Here is a 22915-nt window from a genome sequence, read left to right on the forward strand (position 1 = left end):
ATTGAGAATACTGGTTAACTCTTGCATTAGAGAGATGGACAGAATAAGGATGAGAGAAAGAAGAGAGTCTTGTGCAGCGAGGCCGCGGGAGAAGGGGAGTCATGCAGTTAGCAAGATCAGAAGAGCAGTTAGCATGAAAATAGTGGTAGAAGACAGCTAGAGATGCAACATTGCGGCGATGAGAGAGAGGCTGAAGACAGTCAGTTAGAGGAGTGGAGTTGATGAGACGAAAAGCTTTTGATTCCACCCTGTCTAGAAGAGCGGTATGAGTGGAACCCCCCCCCCCAGACATGTGAAGCATACTCCATACATGGACGGATAAGGCCCTTGTACAGAGTTAGCAGCTGGGGGTGTGAGAAAAACTGGCAGAGAAGTTCCCAGTTCAGATTATAAGTAAAGGACAGACCGAGGATGTTCAGTGTAGTAGAGGGGGACAGTTGAGTGTCATTGAAGAAGAGGGGATAGTTGTCTGGAAGGTTGTGTCGAGTTGATAGATGGAGGAATTTAGTTTTTGAGGCACTGAACAATACAAAGTTTGCTCTGCCCCAATCAGAAATTTTAGAAAGATCAGAAGTCAGGCGTTCTGTGGCTTCCCTGCGTGAAAAGTTTACTTCCTGAAGGGTTGGACGTTCATGAAAACATGTGGAAAAGTGCAGGGTGGTATCATCAGCGTAGGAGTGGATAGGACAAGAAGTTTCGTTTAGAAAATCATTGATGAATGATAAGAAGAGAGTGGGTGACAGGACAGAACCCTGAGGAACACCACTGTTAATAGATTTTGGAGAAGAACAGTGACCGTCTACCATAGCAGCAACAGAACGGTCAGAAAGGAAACCTAAGATGAAGTTACAGAGAGAAGGATAGAAGCCGTAGGAGGGTAGTTTGGAAATCTAAGCTTTGTGCCAGACTCTATCAAAAGCTTTTGGTATGTCCAAGGCAACAGCAAAAGTTTCACCAAAATCTCTAAAAGAGGATGACCAAGACTCAGTAAGGAAAGCCAGAAGATACCAGTAGATCGGCTTTGGCGGAACCCATACTGGCGATCAGATAGAAGGTTGTGAGGTGATAGATGTTTAAGAATCTTCCTGTTGAGGATAGATTCAAAAACTTTAAACAGGCAGGAAATTAAAGCAATAGGACGGTAGTTTGAGGGATTAGAACGGTCACCCTTTTTAGGAAAAGGCTGAATATAAGCAAACTTCCAGCAAGAAGGAAAGGTAGATGTTGACAGACAAGGCTGAAAGAGTTTGACTAGGCAAGGTGCAAGCACGGAGGCACAGTTTTGGAGAACAATAGGAGGGACCCCCATCAGGTCCATAAGCCTTCCGAGGGTTTAAGCCAGCGAGGGCATGGAAAACATCATTACGAAGAATTTTAATAAGTAGCTCCAAGAAAAATCAGCAAAATACTTCCTCAGGTCCCACCAACTAGCAGAGGCAAAACGCCAGAGGCATCTTCGCTTAGGGAGATCCTGAGGAGGAAATGGAGCGATAGGACAAGATACAGATATGAGATTGTGGTCGGAAGAGCCCAACAGAGAAGAGAGGGTGACAGCATAAGCAGGATTAGAGGTCAGGAAAAGGTCAAGAATGTTAGGCGTATTTCCAAGACAGTCAGGAATACGAGTAGGGTGCTGTACCAATTGCTCTTGGTCATGGAGGATAGCAGAGTTGAAGGCTAGTTGACAAGGATAGTCATTGAAGGGAGAGGAAAGCCAAAGCTGGTGGTGAACATTGAAGTCTCCAAGAATGGAGATTTCTGCAAAGGGAAGAGGGTCAGAATGCGCTCCACTTTGGAAGTTAAGCAGTCAAAGAATCTCTTATAGTCAGAGGAGTTAGGTGAGAGGTATACAGCACAGATAAATTTAGTTTGAGACTGACTCTGTAGTCGTAGCCAGATGGTGGAAAACTCGGAAGATTCAAGAGCGTGGGCACGAGAGCAGGTTAAATCGATGCGCACATAAACGCAACATCCAGCTTTGGATCGAAAATGAGGATAGAGAAAATAGGAGGAAACAGAAAAGGGGCTACTGTCAGTTGCCTCAGACACCTGAGTTTCAGTGTGGAAAAGAAGATGAGGTTTAGAAGAGGAGAGGTGGTGTTCTACAGATTGAAAATTAGATCTTAGACCACGAATGTTGCAGAAGTTAATGAAGAAAAAGTTGAGGGGGGATGTCAAGACACTTAGGGTCGTCATAAGAAGGGCAGTCCGACCTGGGGACATTTGTGGTCCCATCCCCAGTTGGGGACTCCGAGTGTGGTGAAATTTTGAGTGAAGGGTGTGTGTGTGTGTGTGTGTTATTAGGTGTTTGTAGTTTTGTGTGGAGGCAGAGAGTTGTCTTTAGAAGGCAGGCTGTGACTTCCCCCTTGTGTTGTGAGACACAAAAGGAAACGTTCAGTGAGGTCACAGGGTTTAGTGATAAGTTCACAACACCCCCTGATCCAGTGCTTTAGACCTCACTGGGAGTAATTATCGTTTCGGCAGGTACCTACTGCCTCCTCCTCCTGACAGAGGAATGTAGTAAGAATATTGATTGAACGCCCGTGGTGTTTACTGTATATTACACCTATTCTGTAGTTCCTTTTAAGCCACTTCCATCTGGGAATGGTACTGTTTTGGGGATATCTGGAAGCCAAAAAGAGGGAAGTTCATAAACAGTTGTGGTTTTGGTGCAGGAAGAGGAGAGACAACATGTGATGCCGACAACATCAACACAACTGGCGTTGAGCAATGCAAGTGCCTTAAGGTGCACAAGTGTGGCATCAATTTGAATCAATACCTGCTCTTCACTGTTTCGTGTTTCATTCAGTCTCTCTCTCTCTCTCTCTCTCTCTCTCTCTCTCTCTCTCTCTCTCTCTCTCTCTCTCTCTCTCTCTCTCTCTCTCTCTCTCTCTCTCTCTCTCTCTCTCTCTCTCTCTCTCTCTCTCTCTCTCTCTCTCTCTCTCTCTCTCTCTCTCTCTCTCTCTCTCTCTCTCTCTCTCTCTCTCTCTCTCTCTCTCTCTCTCTCTCTCTCATCTTACCTTGGATTCTCAGAAGATGTAGAGCGCTTTTTTTTTTTTTGTGTGTGTGTGTAGGATAAGAACACTTGGACGTTGTCTGTGGTTATCCTTTATTAACACTCATTAACTGTACAGTTGTTTTCAAAATAGCTAAGATATTGTCATCCTGAAGAGAACATTCCCAAAGTAATTTGAATATTAAGCTCGAGTTGGACAGTCATGTGACGACCAGTGCCACCACGACCTCCTGTCATCCCTGACGCGGCGCGAGCCGGGAGTCTCATGGAATAACACCACTATGTTATAAACTGGCTTCAAGTAACCTTCGCGGGTCGAGCAAGCGAGTCCTACATCCGGTGTAGAGAGGTTTTGGCCATAAAATGACAGACTTGAGCCATTCTCTCAGGTTTTTCGATCCGAGCATTCGCACGGTAACGGGCATCATTGTCAGTGGTGTACGGAGCCTCTGACAGTACTTGCCTTCATCACAGCCATGCACACTGGCGACAAATGCGACTGCTATCATATGTTATAACACTCTTCAGGCGTCAGGCGGATAAGGCAGAACTTGAAAGTGGGCTGTTCAAGCTACTATGACACCAGATAAGGCTCAAGATAAGGCTTAAGTGGCACTGAGCATCGTCTGACGTAACAGTGGGTAGGAGCGCGGTCGCTCCAGCTGAGGGCAATGGTCCCTCATAACACCAACAGAGCAAAGGTGACCTCAAAATTACAGAACAGGATAATGGAAAATAGAATTTGAATATTTCTGTATTACTTTAAATATAACGAAATCGATTGCCTATAATTACACAATATTCACGTGACAGACAACAGGGTAGTGAAGGGGCACGAGAGAGAACATGATGAAAACAGTAACTACTATTTCCTTTGAATATGATTTGGTAGTGACACTGCTTTTTGGGCAAACAATGCAGGCAGAGTTGTACCTCACAAGAAGCCAAATGAAGTAGATACTGTCATTGCTCAGTCACAACGATATCTATGAATATCTATAAACTTCTAGAAGTCAAAACTTAACAGTAAACGCAGCCTGTTGATGAATTTCTAACATTGGCACCAGTATGCAAGTCTTGGTGATACTCTCTCTTCTTAGACTAACATTATAGAGCTCTTTTTGCTCGTGAGGTGTCGGAGGGAAAGACCGATATAATATAGAAATATATAACATCAACAAACTAGCCACAGCATCCCACTTACAATAAAAATAAAGATAAGATAAGTCGTTTAAGGGGTGACTTGACACCCATTATCGGTGCCCCGTCCAAGCTGAGGGGCTGCGATGCGAACAAGAGCAAGAGCCACACCAGGACATCACGACCCCTTCACACGCAAACCTCATATCGTAACGAGAATTGGGTGTTCCCTTCAGGAGCTTCCTTCTGGTCACACAGAGCCATAGTCAACAGAGGCATTCTGGTCACTTTTTGCACATTTTTTTTTTTTTTTCTTGTGGAACTGATCTTTCCTCATCAATTTTGAGTGAAAAAGAAAGTGAGAACCAAGGTAGCTCAGTCAGGTCAGAGAGTGCAGCAGACGGTCGAGTGCCTCTCGAGACGTGGCCCAGAACATCCTCGTCACCGGAATCAATTACAGCCATTCTTATCTCTCTATCTTTACTGGGACAACATTTTCCCAGCAATATTCTCTAAAATTTGGGTAACTTCATTCATTATCTGATCATCTATCTAGACATACAAGGCTGGCACAAATCTCAAAAAAATATATTTCATCGTATATCATCCAGTGAACACGTAGCACAATAAAGAAGCAGACTTAGAGCAACACACTCAAGTTTGCTGGCGTCTTATTCCAGCGGAGCGGGTGATCCTCCCCTTCTATCTTGAGCTAGAGGGCAGATAGCGGGCCAGATTCCTCCCAGTGGCAGGAAAGTCAGGCAAATGGTGTGGTGTGGCGCTGGCTGGGATGCATTCTCAAAATATATATTATCTAAGGCGTAGTCACCCCATCGATTAAAAAAATAAAGATAGTTCGTTCGAGATGGTCGCAGTTTTAACATCAGCCGCTCCGTTACAATGACAGAACAACATTTCGTTATGTATGAAGTGGTGGGCAGATGTCGGAACACAGAGGGATGGTTGTTGTTGTTGTTGTTGTTGTTGTTGTTGCTGTTGCTTGTGAGAAGCAGCGTCTTCACTCCCCGAGCACCTCCATCATGAGCTTATTGAAGGAGGCCGTCTGGGCGATTCTCTTTCTCCCCCCGATGGAGTTGGTCTGCGAAAGAGACACGATTAGACACAGGCTTGTGGTGATAGAAAACATTCAGTGACAGGCTGGACTGAATTCCCGAGGCAGCGTATTTCCAAGACACTCGTGTGCTTACTGGTAGTTGTAAAAACTTATCATGGTAGAAATGTGAACAAAATTTAGTTATTATATTATGATATATATAATTATAGGTTAAGTGATGACTTAATTATCTAAAAAAAATAAGCGAATTTCCTTTCTGTTATGAGCCATGTGACATTCATGACTTTCATGTACTGATTAGGTAATTTTGTGAGATGAGTCACGGGGACGAAAACTACTCCCTACACAAGCCTTGGTACTCAACTATAGGTAAAAGAGCGCGTGGAGCACGGTAATCTAAGGAAGCTGTGTGGGATCCCTACCGCGGGAAAGGGAAACTACAACTTACCAAAAATCAAGCAAAGAAAAGACTCAAGCAGCTCAATAACGTGACTTATAACTGTGGCGATGAGGAAGAGCTAAGGCCTACTGAGCGCTGGAAGAGGGTGTGTCACTGGCAGTCTCCTCCCTTGGTGGTGTGAAGTGTGACAGGCGACAGTCGACCAGTCAGCTGCATTTTAACACATGCAAGTGACACAGTAATCTGGCACGCATCAGCCACTGTTGTAGATGACGCGCATGCGACATCACAAAGGTTTGACACTTAATGATACTGGGGCAGCATCGCCTCAAGATGCATGTGGAACAAAGGCGGCATTAAATGACACTTAACATGACACTAGAATTGCAAAACAGGCCACGGGCACTATTTACAGCAATGGGGTGAGGGGAAAGGGGAAAGATAGCTCGAACAAGCGGCATTGGCTCGATAGTGGGGGTAAGAGGACAGACCTTAGGGCCTCCTGGTCTACGCGGCGTGGCGGCCGTCTGGTGGTGGGAGCCACGAAGGTCCTGGTGGGAGGAGGCAGGCAGGTCAGAGAACCACCGCCACACTCCTCCCTCAGGCAACCTTCACACTCTCTGGCTTCCTATCAGTGTGTCGGCAGGTGAAGCAGAACTGAGTTTGTTCTTCAGTCGCTTTACGAATATTTACGTTCATGACAAATGGGGAATGAGTGGTGTCTGAGCACAGCTGCTATATAACCACGCGGATAGAACCCTTAGTTTATGTAAGGAACACTGTTGGCTTTCAGAATTCCACAGAACTCTATGGATATCATTTTGGTTAAATACAAGGATTGGTTTAATAGGGTTTAGCATTCTCGCAGATCTCTATCTCGATTTTACACAAGCTAGGTACCATGTATGTCACTCGTTTTGAATCTTTAGGCGGATATGAATTTACGTTAGATAATACGTGTGCGATCAACTGTTCACGTTGCAAGATATAAGAGTACCAACATGAGTTTCTCTATTAATAACTTACCTCGTACATGGGGATTTTGACAGGGTCTTGCGTCATCTGGTGATTGATGGGTTTGCTTTCGGCCAGCGTGGCTGAGAGAACAGCGGAGGCGCCGCTCTTGTCTGGGCTGACCACACTCGGTGGAGGACTAACTTCACCTTCTCCCGCTGGCCGCAAAGCGCTGGGAAGGAGATCTGCAACTGGGGAACGTGGCCCGGGCTGCGCGTTGGTCCTGGGTGGCGGCCGCTGGCCTGGCTTGGGGGCAGCCGGTGCCTTATAGACCTCAGAGTAGATGGGATCATGTTCTTTGAGGGAGGAATAGTTAGCAATCTTCTCCGGGTCAACAGCGGGATCAGTCTCCTGCAGCGCCCGCCAGGTGGCACTTGTTTGAGGGTTATACTCTTTGGAAGGGGTGAGGATCACCTGCGCAGGCTTGTTTGCGGTATTTGAGGAGCTAGCCGGGGAGAGAAAATATAGGAATTATGCGTGAGTCAGCATGCCGCAAGATACTCTTCAAGAGGAGGGGAGGGGACTCTACAACTTGACTGTGTTCATTGAGAGAAATTTACTAAGGAGGGAGAATGATACTGCAAAGTTAAATAACGCGTGTTTGTTGACTAATTCACATCCGGGATGACTAATCTAAAGTTCATTGAACAAAGCCAAGAGAGGATGCCGGCGCGAGGGACTGGCGCGATTTTTCCTTGCAAGATATAAGAAATGCATAATACATACATTGAATTTTGCTGCGTAGGCATCTACTTATTAGCATGCTTTAGTGGTCAGGGAGGGTTGGTTGTGAGGCGGGGAGGGGAAGGGAATTAAATAGAGTAGACTTTAGAGTTAGTGGGACCGTGCTCAGTGATCAGCTGGCAGTTCTCCTGCTCGTGGATGGCCTGCCAGGTGGCACTTCGCTCCGGGTCATATTTCAGGGGCATTCCGCGCAGCCCCGTGTTTTTCTGTGGTTTATTTACGCTGCATACCCATCAATAGGCACAGCATAAAGCAGAAAATCACCCAAGGAAAAACCAAAGATACACAAACCAGGGCAAGAGGGATAAGTATGTGCGATTCACATTTACAACGCAAAAAATCAAACCGAGATGTATTGCGAGGCGAGCATGGAAATGCAAAGACGCCAGCAGTGTATCGCACAACCAGGGGTAATTGCGGAGGTGAGGGGAGGCGAGGCGCGGAGGCGCAAAAGGTAGCACCACAACACCCGAAAACATCCAACACAACAGCAGAAATTAATGGATCAGCATTACAAGCAGGGTCGCAGAGACCCAGTGCCAGGCATGCGTGCAGGAGCAGCACACAGGAAGGATCAGGGCATCGAAAAAAGTGAAAGGCGAAGGAGGAGGATTTGTTACAAACAGCGAGGGAACACGCGTGGGGTGAGTGTAAGACGTGACGTGGACCGTGACGAGCGTGGCGCAGTGATGGCGAGGACGGCCGATGAGGACACATGTTGTTGAGGTTGACGGTGTTACAACAGTCGTCAGCCAACCGGGATGAAATAGAGAGTGACAGAAGATTAGTGAGTTGGGCTACAGCTGCAAGCAGAAAGTACTAGACATCTACTGGTGTGACGAAAGCCGCTTGCACCTGCCTCACATGGCCAGATTGCCAACTGTTTTCCCAAACAAGGGAAGGAAACCAGTTAATTCATCCTGAAGACAGAGGGAGGCGGCTCTGCCAAATTTTAAGATGCATTTCCCCTGACTCTTGTTGCTAGAAAAAAAAAATGCTAAACGAGTATATTATGGAGCTCCTATAATGCTTTTGATTAATGCAGGATGATCTTCAACACTGGACACCTGGAACACGTCACAAATTGAAACGACTATCAACAAATATGGACAGGACAACCAGACTGGAAGGCTACAGTTCAGGAAAATCTACTACCATGCCAAGGCAAACTACTGATTCACTATACCACCTACAATGAGAGTCATAAACACACTATAAACATGTGACAATGTTTGGTAGTTGAAACCGAAAAGGCTGCTAATTAACAAAGTTCTTTAAAGCAGTATTTATAATTTGAATAGATGGGGATACAAGCATGAAAACAGAGGTTCTGAATCTATCATATAGCTTTTTGTAGAAGAAGAAAAAAAAGATTATTGAAAAAAAAATTAAAGCATGATAAAGTTTCCACAGCAGGTCAGCTACTGAGCTCAGTTTTGCCGCCTCCTGCCATTAATAAGGAGTGAAGAAAATAAGGTGGTCAGGGAGAGACGCAGGGAAAATACTCGTACAAGGAAAATATCTACAGTGTGGGGGTTAGCACAGAAGATATCAGCATAGCCATGGCTTCCTTGTGTGGCTTTCCAGAATACACTAAAGACAGTAAACGAAAAGACAGGAAAGACAAGACGTTCATGTAAAACTGCTCACAGATTCACATCACTGAATACAGAAATAACACATAAATTTAAACAATTACACAAATGAAACAGAGGTCATAAGAAGGAGGAGATAAAAAGCTGCAGATGCTCCTCAGCGTGACGTCACGACGTTACTAATTGCTATATATGGGAATGTGTTATAGGCGGAAATGGTGCAATTACACATGTCAAGCCTTGCCAGCTTAACCTGTGCCTGTGATGAGATAACAGGAGACTTGTGAGTTACGCAAAAGAAATAAAGTAATACTAATCTCTGCTCAGTGTCTTGGAGAACTCAAATAGCATGGAAAAATAAAACCTCCCTTCAGCGCACGTTATGAAAACTGTACGATCGGGTCGTCGTGGATGCACCTCACGAAGAAGTAAGCGAAAGAGAGCATCAAACGTGTCTTCATTGTGAACATTTACAAACGATGCGAAATTACATCGTCAGCAAAATTATAAGAGTTTGTATTTATTTCTGATTGACATAGCTCATGTCCGGATCTTTCATTAATAACTTAGCTAGTTTGAGAGTCACTGGTGCTTTTCCTCATGGCAACTTGGCTGTGGGGATTTGTTTGGATTCCTACAGGAGGGTGGCTTCTTGAAGGTGTGGAGGTGTGTGGTGGAGGGGAAAGAGGGGAGGAGAGGCTTTCCTTACTCTCAAGCGGCTCACAGGAAAAGGACGAAGTCTCCGCCGTCACATAGTTTTGAATGAGTCTAGTGATCTGTGTTTGATTATTCAGGAACTTCATTAGTAAACAATATTGAGAAGACTGAAGGGCAGTGATCTCTTATTCCCGGCAGCCATGAGCCCTGGAGAGATTGATGCCTCTTCCGGTGGGAAGGTTTATAGTTTTGTTCTGTTCACAGGATAACTCTTCTACAGTACTCATTACAAGGGAAACAAACGTGTAGAAGCGTCTCGTGATAGTTTCCCGGAGTTAGTTGTCGCCTGTGCTATACTTTCTAGTCTATTTACTGCACAGGAAAGCTCACTACACTTGCCTCGTTTTTCTCTGAGCCTTGGGGGGGTCATCACCGGCAGGAAGAATTCCCCTGGGAAATACCAGACAGCAGCAAGGCCAAGATTAGCAAAGCTGTTAAATTGGTGTCGTGTGAAATCATTCTTAAGAAAAGACAGTAAAGGAAGAAGGAACCCGATAGGAGGACCAGCCCTCCATAAAGACAGGATGTGCTCAAGAGTGGATAGTTGGTAGGAGGTGCAAATAGTCGAGGGGGACGAACTTAGGGCAAGGATCACCTGGTGGATGGGGGGAAGATGTTAAGGTGCAAAAAAAAAAGGTAAACATTAGGATGGAGGACGGCAACTATGCTATCTTCATTCACAATTTTATCCCTGACCAGAGGAGTGTAAGAAAATGAAAGAGTCAGGGAGGAAAGCTACTGATCAAATTAGAAAAGAATGATGACTGTTAATGTAGGAACCTCTGTTTCCGGAGTATATTTCCCAAAAGGTTAGAAAGAAGAAAAAATCTTTCAGTGACCCTTCCATCGACAACTGTGACATCAGGCACGCACACACTTGCTGCTCACACGTCATGCCACACATGTGAACTACACTCACATCACCTCCTTTATTCCAACCCAAGTCATGAACAGTCCATTCGTCTTGCATAAGGTAATTTGGCTCCCACCCTCCTCGTGACTGTAACGGGTCTTGTTAGACCAATAGATTGTTACATAAAGGAAGGTCAGCTAGGAGATTATGAAGTTAAGTATGAATTTTTAAAATTACGAAAACGTTTGTATGAATCATGGAATTTAGCTTATGTGAATTTGTTGCGGTAAATGGCAGAGTGACTATCCATTATCAAATGAAGCTGACTCTGTTGAAAGTATTTTAAGGAGTAATGCCAAAGATGTCAATTCTCAAATGCCATTGAGAGAGGAGGTTAAGCACTGGCCAACACTCATTTGAACAGTCATACACAGACTCAGAAAAATCTAGATTCGTACACATGTCAATCCCAAGATTAATCTCAATTTTTCACCTCATCCTCTACGGTTAGGCTGCAAATAAACACATTAAAATTCTAGTGAGAAAGATGCGACAGGATTCTATGTAAGACCTGAACACTGGTGACGGCTGCCAGAGTAGTAAGTACTCACGGGTTGATGGGGCTCATTCCATGAGAGGCTTGCATCTTGATGGCCTCTTGCACGTTTTCTTGAGAGTATAGTGGCAGCGGGGTGTTATACTGCTTCACTTGAATACCAGGAGGCAACTGTGGCGTTGCCGCTGCAGTATTCTGCGCCTGCTGAATGTGTTGTAAAGTACCAGTAACCTGAAGGGTGAAAAGAGCGTTAGGTCGTAAGTTAGGTTAGGCGTGTGGAGAATGAAAGACAAATGGTTCTGGGAGACTCTCTTAAGTCTTTAAATGAAAAAGGGAAGTTAAATTGATTATGTTTTTATGAGTTTACAGAGTAATAGGGTGGATATTGAAGTTTCCAGGTAAGATAGCATCTCAATGAAATTAACTTTTTTTTAATTTTGTTTTTAAAACAACAGTTATGTGAAAAGGTAGAAATGACTGCTGTTTAAGTTATCTTATTAAACTGATGGCTAAATATAGAAATAATATGAGCGTAATATTATTGAACAAAAAGCATGACAGTCATTCCCGCAGCGCGGCACAGTGGCCAACTAACAGACCCACTCCAGGCATGCGGCGTGCAGGGTGGTGAGCTCTGGCACCTGGCTGGGGAGAACTTTAGTATGGTTTAGGTGTTGACATGCAAATTTACATCAGGTGTAGTGTACATAGTTTGTGTGTGTTGATGGGCGAAAAAAAAAAAAGACCTTGTCCGTCGGTTAAAAAAGAAGAGGGAAAATTCATCTCGACAATGTATTTGTGTATTAAGGTTGCGACTGTCACATCCGTGCTGGTGTGAGGATAAGGCCCAGCTGTTATTCAAAGACAAAAGAAAAAAAATCAGAAACAAAAAAATAGATTGAAAAAAATAAAAAAATAAAAGTTTCTTCTCACGCTGATTAGCATTCTAATGAAATGCATAAAACAATAAAGAATTATTTACGAGGTGGTGATATTGATATTCTTTATTGCATGTTCCACTCTCATTCATTACTGTGTTGCGCAAACACAAACAGAACGTGTGGTGAGTTGGAATGGTGCAATCCCTGTTGACACGGCCAGCCTGTTCTCGAGTACTGAACCATCCTGGTTTCATAAGCCAGCTATTTTAAAAGAGATCGGAGGAGCTAAATGTCTTTATGTGTGATTGAAGGGGAAGGGAAAGGTGGGTACTACATGTGGGTGTCACTGCGTGGCCTCCTAGCGGAACGTTATTCATGCTATGTGTTTTGTCTCATCGGCTTCAAGTTGTTCATATATTTATGTGTGTGTGTGTGTGTGTGTGTGTGTGTGTGTGTGTGTGTGTGTGTGTGTGTGTGATAAGTATTGTGTTAAAAGCATTCACAGAACTGAATCTTTAAAGGCTTAATGACAGTATAATAAGAAGTTGCAGAGGTAGTGAGTGAGGAAACCAAGGCGTGTCTCTGCGGAGGGAGTCATGGTGCGGCGCTGCACGCAGTGGCCTTCATGATGGGCGTGAGTGGCAGTAGTTCAGACGCGGATGGATAAGGTGTTATTAGTGTTTGGTGTCCGAAGACCAGCATTAATATGAGAGGGAGTATGAGACAACACCACGGACCACGGTCGCTAGGTTTTTATTCCCACATTGACATACAGTGAAATGTTGGCAAAAAATATGAAATCATCTGTGGCACTCATGAAGTGTCGAACGACAGGTCTGGCTGGCGGATGTTAGTATATTTCGTGCCGTGACAGGGTGGCTGCTGCCGGAATTTCTTGGGTAGGTTTACATAAAGGATAATCCTAATTTTATCAGATTCTTAGGTTTGCTGCATTTATTTGTGAAATATACAGGCCACAGCTCCGCTCACACCTCCACCAGGGCAGCAGGAGAGCGGTGAAGTGTTAAGAGTTAGCTCACCACACTGCTCAGGGAGGCTGTGAGCGCTGAGTTTGGATACGAATATACTTTTGAAATAAGAATAAACTTATCAGATAAAATAGCTACGGCCACCACTGATCATGAAATATCCACCAGCTGTAATGAACGATAGAAAATACAGAAAAAGTAAAATTTGATAGATGAAGCGAAGAAGATAACAACAGTGAACACTGGACAAAATCATCAAAGGGAAGCACCACGCAGAGTTACGAAGACAAACACAACAGGCACTTCAACAGGCAGAGTGCTAGCCAATTGTGCACTGAAGACACACTTACCAATTTAGAATACAGCAAGGAAGCCATGGGGAGGAGAACACAACGAAAATCAGACATATTGAAAAATCCCTCATAATTAGATTGCAAAAATCGGCGAAGAATAGAGGGGGGTCGGGGGGCGTACCGTGGTTGGAAGGTGGTAGGGAGGGAACGGTTGATGGATGGAGGGTGGGAGTTATTTCACGTTATTTTTGAAAAATGTGGTGTTCTTATTTAACAAAGGAAAACCAATGGGAAAGAATTTGACTTAATTTTCGCTGGCCCTTTGCCATATACTATGATGATAGAAACCAAAGAATAAAACAAAATTTCAATAATATAGTCACTGCTAAGTCTAGAAAATACAGGTGTGTATAAGTATTTGTTTGTGACTCGTGTGTAGAACTGAGCACCTACTTCCTGTATAGCTAACATAAATATGTGTATGTTTAAAAATAACCAAATAAATAACCTTACAAATAAGAAAATTCATCCACATTTTAAGACTGCGGGAATGACAGATAATGTTAATTAAATAAATCTTGTTGTTAGATTGAGGATAAAAACAAGGGTGAGAGTTAGTGTTGTTACCGCCGCCGCCACCGCCGCCGCTGCTGCTGCTGCAGAATATGGTGACGTAATCTCCCGACCATCTCGTGTGACAAATGTCCGGTGAGTGTGAATATAATGTTATTTACCTGATGGACAGCTGCCGGCCGGCGTGACTGCTACTGGGGGCCAAGCAGGTAGACTGAGCACTACCTGGTGATTACACGTGTCTCGACGGGCCACCAGCCAGCACCACCTCTGAGTAGTAGTGGCGTTATGCCACCGTGACGTTCAACTTAGGACAGCGGCATTCTTGGCCCCTCGCCACCAGCATTTATCAGACCCAAGCCACCACCCGCTCGGCGCAGCTCTCTGCCCGCCGCGCACGCCTACTTTGTGATTATGTATTAGTTAAAGTCCAGGTAATGAGATTTCTTTGATCTGCTTTTTTTTTTTTATTTTACGTGTGTCGTGACACGTGAGGAAATGGGAAACTTCTTTTTTCTGGTGTCGCTGACAGCTAATGTCACAAGGCATCTCTACCTCAGCCAAATATATCCATGAATGGAGCATTTGTATGTGAGGGATCTTGTGATAGACTGTGGTGCAGTGCCGTTTCAGAGTAGTTTTCCTCTGCATCGTTTAGAGATAAAATGAATAATGAATAGCAGAGCAATGGGTCGAAAAGCAAATTATTTTGTGGAAAATTAAATATCCTTTAATTTACTTCTGTTAACAAAACTTCTATAGTTCCAACGTCAAAATTTCGGGAATTTCCTTCACTCACAAATGTTTCTTGGTTGTCAGCAGTTTCGTTCGAGAATGGTCACCAGTATATAGCGATAAAATAAAACAAATTTATAGATAAATGTCACTGGTCCAAGAAAGTCAGAGACTGATCGGGTACAAGGCCCTACTTGCGTCACCGTCTGGGCAGCGGCAGCAGCTCCCGCGACTTGTATGAGTCGGTGACACTGTGTGCATGCAGCTGTCTTCTTAAACGGCATGCCTGGCACTTAATAACAAGGTGTGAACTCACTGTGTACATTATTACTTTGATGGGTGAAAATATCAGCCCAGCCCTCCGACAGAGCAATGATGAAGGATGCCTGTGTGAAACTGACTCAAGTGAATTTTGCGTGAGGCTTTCTCTCTGCACCGGCAGGGTCTCTGGGGCGTTGTGGGACGAAGTACCGATTTAGATGACTGTCTCGTGTCTCGTAAGTACCATTTTACTGGGGCACAAAGGGAAAACTGTGTCACCCACTTGGCATCCTACTAGAGCCAGAGCTGAGGGTGAACGTGTGGTAATCATACATCAGGGTCACTCTCCTGCAAGAGCTGAGTGAGGCGCTGAACTGCCAAAACTAATGCGATTTTTTTATACATACATCATATCAAAGAACTGTACACAGCTTACTTCAACAAAGTTTAGCGGTCAAGATGCAAAATTTGTAAAATAATTTTACCAGTATGCCATATGGAGTCTGATGAAGTGTAATTTATTTATTTATTTTCATTTATTTATTGATTTTATCTATTTATTTATTTATTTATTTATTTATGTATTTATTCATTTATTACTTTTATTTATTCTTTTTTTTTTCACTCAGCGTAATATAGTGTGCGTCACGCCTGTATGGACAGTGACAAGTTGGATCGACACTCGTGTGTCACCCAGCATGGCGGGACCCAGCAAGGCAGCACAACATGACGTACTGCCTGGCCTGCTGAGGGACCCGAGGCTCTATCTGATGGGTACAACGCACTGTGTTAGAGCTGGCGGAACAGAACTAGTTAGGTGTCAATAGGACTGCACCATTCACTAGAAGGAGAGGAGGCGCCGCGCCATTTTCCACCACAGTCTCGTCCGTCCTTGCTTAACCAACCCTTTACTCTCTTTCATTACTCACTCGCCCTACCAGCAACCCTTTTCTCTCCTATCTCATTCGCCACCTTCGCTGCGTCACGTTAACACAACACAGCCTCGTGGTATTAATAACAAGAAGACGCTCAACTGCGCAGTCTCCAATTCACTTTGACCTGGCGCGCTCCACAACGTGGTTGTTGACGGTTGTTGACGGTGCATGAAAATGAAGAGTAAACATTTAAGTCAGAATTTGAAGGAGGTGACAGTTTGGTTCACCTTTTCATTGAAAAAAAAAAAAAAAAACTCAGTGACGACATATTTATCAAATACGTATGCGTACATATAAATATTTTGAAGTTACCTCCATTACAATTTTTTTTTTTTTTCTAACCACGAGTATATGGTGAGCCACGACATTTAGCATGGTAGAGAGACATCCTGACTGACTAATGCTCTCTGACATGATCATTGTTGGAACTCCCTAAGTTGTGATTTAAACTGAACGAGTTGTTTATAGTAACTGAAAAACGCTAATGAATTTCATTATTATTATTATTATTATTATTATTATTATTATTATCATTATTATTATTATTGTTATTATTATTATTGTTATTATTTTCTTTTTTTATGGTGACGTAGTTACAAGTCTGAACGATGATGTTCCTTGGCCTCTCCGTGCTGTGCGTTAATCTCGCCAGAAGTGGTTTGTTTATATGACACCCGAACATGAGTGGATGGGTTCCCGTGGTACGCGGTCACCACATGTAATAATCTCTTTTGACTCGCACGGTTTCGGATACGTTCACCGACTGGACCTGAGGCATGGGCTTTGGATGGGGAAGCTTGATCGTGTGCTCCACCTCGACTGAACTAACCTCCGGTTCAACTGGTGGCACCGCTAGCTGGAGGGTGCACTCCACTGCCTGCTCTGACTGGTCTGTCTCAGGGTGCGGAGGGAGGCTCAGCACACTGTCAGCAGTCAGCAGCACTTCGTCAGAGTGTTCTTCCAGCTGGGTGGTGTACACAGTGTAGCCGAGAGATCTGCTTCTTCCTTTCGCTGATCTGCTGGCAAGTCGGACTTGTTCCTCACGCTCGCTGTCCCCCACAGTCAGCAGGTTACCGGCACTGTGTTTTCTTAATTGAATCTGTGGTGGAGCGTCATCGCTGCTCATCGCCGAGTTTTCCGGTGGCTTTTTTAATTGTACTATTTCGCCCCCGATTTTGAATGTACATTTATTAATTTTCTTGACGTTGGTGTTGGCGTCTTTCTTTTTACTTTTCTTTGATTTGTCTTCCTCGTTGCCCTCATTTGCGGACGAGTCCCTTAACTGAATTCCCTGCCCTCCCTGATCACCGCGTCTTGCTACAGGAGATAAACGGCGTCTCGGTGCGGCTCCCCGCTCCTCCTCTCCCTCTCCTTCTCCCACACTTACCACACTGGCTAGAGTGGCCTCAAACGGCCTTCGTACCTTTTGTTTCATCAAAAATTCGTCCTGCTTGGCCATGACCGTTGCGGCCTGGGGCAGAGGCACGTACTGTGGCTCCTTCGGCATCGTGAAGTAATCTTCCTGCGTCCCGAGATGACTGATGGTACTCACACCCAAGTCGGTGCGTGGCTTAGCGGAGGGCTGCAGGAGGGGCAGCGTGCGGTATGGCTGCACAACAATACACCTTATGAGCGAGGCTACATTTCATCCAGATGTTCTATACCATTCAGAAATCTTTTGGGGCTGGATGGCTGCTAGGTTTCTTTGTTAAATTACTAACTAGGGAGTGCGTGACTCAAGCCCACGGTGTTCACCTTCTGAGGCTGCTCACAACGAACTAAGTAAAAGTACCGAGGGCAACATGCTCCGACCACTAGACGGGGACACTACACAGAGGAATTATTTGACAACACTGAAATCTCAAGACCAGTTACCTGTCTAGGTCACAATCATGGAACAAACTCCTGTCTTGTACATATAGCTATTTAAACTAAGTGTTCATACACAGGTACTCTTTGACTAACGTGAAAGTCAGGTAATATAGCTTACACAAATCATACATCAACAATAACATCGCGATCAAATCAAAGCTATTTTTAACACTGGAAATGTGAGTCTTCATATAAAAGATACAGTTTTGGTGGGAAAGATCTAGTATTGTGACATGCCAGGACAAGCTACTGAGTTACCACGTGTTCATGCACTTGACTAAACATTACTTGGACACTGCCATGACATCACTGAGAAAACATGGTGAACCTTTACTTTAAGTACTAGAGAGTCAGGCAAACATAGGAACTCTCGCAAGCACCGAGAGTCAGCTAGAGAAGGGAGGGATGACCACCCCCAGAGAGAGCTAGACAATCCTGTCCTTGTTTGGGCAGACCTGGCGCGCCCCACGCATCAGTATACCTGGGTTTGGATAGACAACGTATCCAGATTGGTGGGTTGTGGCTTCTGCTGCTTTGCGAAGTGAGTCTTGAGAGAGAACTGTGTCTTGGGAAGGGCTTTTACAGCAGGGTTCTGGAGGGACATACATGATGGTGAGTTAAAGAGCCCCAAAGAGGCTGGGAAGGGCACCGCCTTGTTCATCAATAGATGCGTGAGGTGTGTAAGAAAATGAAGAGTGGTGAAGTGAATATCACTGGCGTCAGAGAAATATAATGATAATGAAAATCATGTTACAGGATGCACTACGAAAGAATTATTCTAATGAATTTATTGTTATTCTTTATTTTTAATTTACTGATTATTAAAATAAAAAAAAATACTGATAAGTAGATGCATGTTTATAAACGCTGGACACAAGACGGTGCTCGGTTCCGCGCCTCTTGGTATACATAGTTTCATGCCATTCTTTGAATGTTTATGAAAACTTTTGTTGCATGATACTGATGATTTGATTTAGATGGACTAGATGATCTTATAATCTTTATAGCTGTACCTTCAATAATCTTTTAATGAAAACTGAATAGTTTCACTAGACCACTGCTTTCTACAGGGTTCCATTTACAATCAATTTAGACAGCTTAGACTTAACACTAAACTCAAGATTTCTTTGTACAACAATGCCACCTCCTGCTCTTGATGACCAATTAGTTCATAGTGAAAGCAGAGGACCTCGCACAATCCTCCAGCTCCACAAGAAAACTTGTGCAGTACCGAAAGAAGTTGGGCTAAAGCGATACTGGAGTTGTCACACATGAACGAATCCGAGCTAATGATGTCATAATTAAAGCTGTGTTCTTGTACCTTAAAAAGAAAAATGACGAAGGAACACAATGTAGTTGAATTCTTAAGTTTCAAGATTTTAAACTGACCTAAAACCGAAAGGTTTCTTATGGTGCCGCCACAACAGACAAAACATGCCGAAGATTGATAGAACTTACCTCTGACCGCGCTAAGGTGGGATTGGCAATGCCTGGGAGTGGCACTCCGCCGGACACTGGCACTGGGACAGGGGTGGGGACCGGACTGCCGTTCACGAGCGGCGCTGAGGTTGAGGCTGAGGCAACCGGGGCTGACTGCACGCCCGCCCTGCAACAAAATACCCAGCTATCTCAGTGGCTTTGCCTCCCTGCTTACAGTAGCTTGATTACTTGCAGTTGCGTATCGTGCTTGGCCTGGTGACCAACCTGTGTCCTGCTCGTGCTGAGTCAACCTAGGGTTTTGTGGGATAGAGATATGTATGGCAGCAAGTTGGCGGTTGGCGGTTATTAAGGGACCGACTTATGGTTATGCGTGCCAAGAGCTGGGTAGGAGGACGGAGCTGCCCCGACCCGCCACGTTCCTTCCTCCCCTGTCAGCGTGATTCAGAGAGCAAGCGTAACGTTGTGGTAACTCACCAAGGTGTCGTAATTTACGTCATTGAAGATTAGCATAGTGTAAACGACGCACCTTTACGTCTGTTATCTTTCATTTTAATTTTGCAAAAAAATATACTGGGCCATTGAATTACAAGCGGTCTTTGTTTTCTTTTTTTTTTTTCTAGTAACTTTAACTTCTAGAATACTGATGAAATGCAGGGATTGAAAAAATACTAACACTCCTTTGTTCCCGCTGACAGTCGCTTGAAACAGGTATGGAGACGTGTGTACATGATGGAGGAAAAATTGAGAGAACTGAAGGAGCAAGCCGGAAAAGGCAGGTTCGAGTGGACGGACTTAAAGGGAGACGAGATAGAGGGAGAAGGAGAGGACTGGAGAGGAGAGGAGAAAAGTATGAAAGACAAGGGCTACGGGGAGGGAGTGAGTCATCGCCTGTTCTCAGAATATCTAAACATTACTTGGCACTCTCATCACATCAGCCTCTAACCGGTTTTAGAAACACTTTTGACGCTGTTCTTGATACCATTCTACCAAAACAACATATTTATGGTAGAAATATATTGACAATACATACATAAAGTCCATAGTGTGCAATATAAGCAACTTCTTTCAGTGATTCGCGGGTCTTGGGTTTCGCCTTGGCCTCACGGTGGAGGGAGTCGGGGTCGAGGTTGCAGGAGAATGCGGCCAAAAGTCTAATAATTGCAAGCTCCCCGACAACGCAGACTCGGGGTTATAGGGTGGACATGTAAGCCGTGAAAGTGGAAAAACTCTGACCAATATTGCTCACGCTGGGTCTCTCAGACTTTGCCTATTTGCGGATACGCATACATGTATTTGTATGCATGGTGTGTGTGTGTGTGTGTGTGTGTGTGTGTGTGTGTGTGTGTGTGTGTGTGTGTGTGTGTGTGTGTGTGTGTGTGTGTGTGTGTGTGTGTTTGTGTGTGTGTGTGTGTGTATTATAGTACATTATATAATGTACTACACACACACACACACACATACACACACACACAGTACATTATATAATGTACTATAATATATATATATATATATATATATATATATATATATATATATATATATATATATATATATATATATATATATATATATATACACGCACACACACACACGTGTGTGTGTGTGTGTGTGTGTGTGTGTGTGTGTGTGTGCTGATTTACGAATCTGTTTTCGCGTTTGCCTGCTTACTATTTGTTGATTGGTTTCTATAACCCCATGTGTATGTAAACTTCCATTCTTGCCCCCAAGAGCGTTCATCACTCTTTTCGTGTCCCCCAGAGACGAAGGCACGAAAGGAGTCACCTCTTATCTCTACAACTTTCTTACGGCTTACTGCAGAAGAAAATGTTGTACCGAATTGCTGACATCAGTTAAGCAGTGCTGATTAGTTGCAGGGACATGACTGAGGGGAAATTGTCGCAGGTGCGGTTTAAGTGCCCTCAGACAGCTCTTCCAGCTGATAGCTGTGGGGTGACGCCTCATGGTGGGTTTGATCTCAACTGTTATGTACTTTAGTCGTCACAAGCTGTGCTAACTCAGAAGCCACGTCTCCTGCCTCGCTATGTCTCGGTGCGGCAGCTGATTTGTGTACACAAAGTTCTTGTCATTTTTTTAAATGTTCTAGTGGAAGATATTTTCATTTAACCTTCCCTAAACTGATTTTCAAAAATGTTAATAGGAAGACAGTGATAGTATCAAAATATTAACCACTTGAAAGATTATGGAGACAGACAGAAGTACAAATAAAAAAAGAGGAGAATGCACAGCGGAACACCCACTGGAGACGTGGTGGGTGTTAAGTCATAGGAATGAATTTATGTAAATGTGTTTGTTTCCACGATTAATGATGTTTTCCTATCGATGTTCTCGAAAATCAGAATAAAGATAATGGATGAGCTGAGACAATTACAAATATTTTAAAAATGTAAAAAAATTTGGAAGTGGCAAGAAATTTATGAGTGCATCAATCAGCGTCCTTGCCGTAAGTGGTCATGGTAGAGGCAGCGGGGCATGGGTCGTGACTTATACATAAGCTTAGTTTGTGGTGACCACAGTTGTGAGTGGTGGCTACACTTACGTGTCTCCATTACCTAGTTAATGATGATCAGTTTTGGTGAAAAGCAACATATGACAAAAGTTAGAAAACGGCAGATGAGAATATAGTAGAAAAAAATAATAATGTGAGGCATTTGGGGTAAGTACAGATATATCAGTTTTTGCTGCCATGCTTTTATTTTCACTGAAAATAAGTATTGACAAAAAATTGTAATAAAACTGCTACTGTATTAATAACATGTGGTCCAGTGTCACGTATTTGATGAAAATGATCAAATATGTAATATGTACTTTACGTAACACGTACTGGCCGATCTTTTTTTTTTTTTATTCAGTGATGTATTTTTATTTATTTATTTTTTATTGATTTTATTTTTATTTATTTATTTTATATGTGTGTGTGTGTGTGTGTGTGTGTGTGTGTGTGTGTGTGTGTGTGTGTGTGTGTGTGTGTGTGTGTGTGTGTGTGTGCGTGCGCGCGTACAAAGCTATGGATTTGACACTAAATTCCACATTGCTCTTAGAGTATCATTGGTGACTTACTGAAGAGGTTAGCAGCATCAGGAAGTATTAGTGACAAGCTTCATACTTTTGAACGATGTTTTACGGTTTGAAGAATATGACATCTGGGGCGTTTGTGGAGTTCCTTTATTCATTTGTTAGATGTTGCCATTAAGAAGCTTTCACAGCAGACTCAGTAAAAGAAATAAAAAAAAAAAAAAACAGTAACCATTGAGGAGGAGCACACCAAGCAGAATGACTGCCTAATCGAGTATTTGTGATTTTTATTTTTACTTTCACAAAAATACTGGTTTCGAAAAACGTCTTTGAAAAATAAATAAATAAATAGATAGACTACCAAGGTAAAATGAAATAAAATAAATAATGAGGTGGCATCTCACTACAACTTCTTTACTTTCTAAGTTAAACACTCAATTTCCGTCACTTGCACCACTGCAACGCTCTCTCCTTCTCCTTCATGCAAATGTTATGGTTGACAGATTTCACTGCAGACGGTATGGGATATTTTTTCCTTTTTTTACGTCGGTTTTCGGGGCATCACCAGCATCAGACAGAGAAGGAAGGGTATATTACCGAAGGTAGTGAGGAAGGAAAACATTCGTGACTCATGCCTTGATACCATCCTTAACATTGAGAGAAATACTGACGCTGTCGTGGGTTAATGTAAACGGGACTGCACATCTGAGAGCAACGAGGAGGAGCTGACAGTGAGGAGGGTGTTATTTAGAGTACCAAGCTCAGGGGTGGGGAGAGGGTGCTCGACGACGAT

At 43.7% G+C, this 22915-nt stretch overlaps 1 protein-coding gene across 7 annotated transcripts in view; it reads right to left on the reverse strand.

Moving 5' to 3' along the window:
- Window positions 1–3092: 3092 nt before the first annotated feature.
- The window catches only part of LOC135099906 (LIM domain-binding protein 3-like), a 62885-nt gene continuing 43062 nt past the window's right edge, over window positions 3093–22915 (reverse strand). The window contains exons 3-9 of one of the 7 annotated variants that reach the window (XM_064002584.1): window positions 19108–19255; window positions 18131–18241; window positions 17201–17386; window positions 11166–11311; window positions 10041–10091; window positions 6658–7090; window positions 3093–5255 (exon numbers count right to left, since the gene is read on the reverse strand). In XM_064002584.1, the coding sequence (XP_063858654.1) occupies window positions 5175–5255; window positions 6658–7090; window positions 10041–10091; window positions 11166–11311; window positions 17201–17386; window positions 18131–18241; window positions 19108–19255 (1156 nt within the window). In that variant the 3' untranslated portion in view covers window positions 3093–5174. Of the gene's footprint in view, window positions 5256–6657; window positions 7091–10040; window positions 10092–11165; window positions 11342–17200; window positions 17387–18130; window positions 18242–19107; window positions 19256–22915 lie in introns of all 7 variants that reach the window. The other 6 variants (XM_064002583.1, XM_064002582.1, XM_064002588.1 and 3 more) reach the window with 6 other exon arrangements.

This window comes from Scylla paramamosain, chromosome 4, assembly GCF_035594125.1.
Source record: "Scylla paramamosain isolate STU-SP2022 chromosome 4, ASM3559412v1, whole genome shotgun sequence".
Lineage (NCBI taxonomy): Eukaryota > Metazoa > Arthropoda > Malacostraca > Decapoda > Portunidae > Scylla > Scylla paramamosain.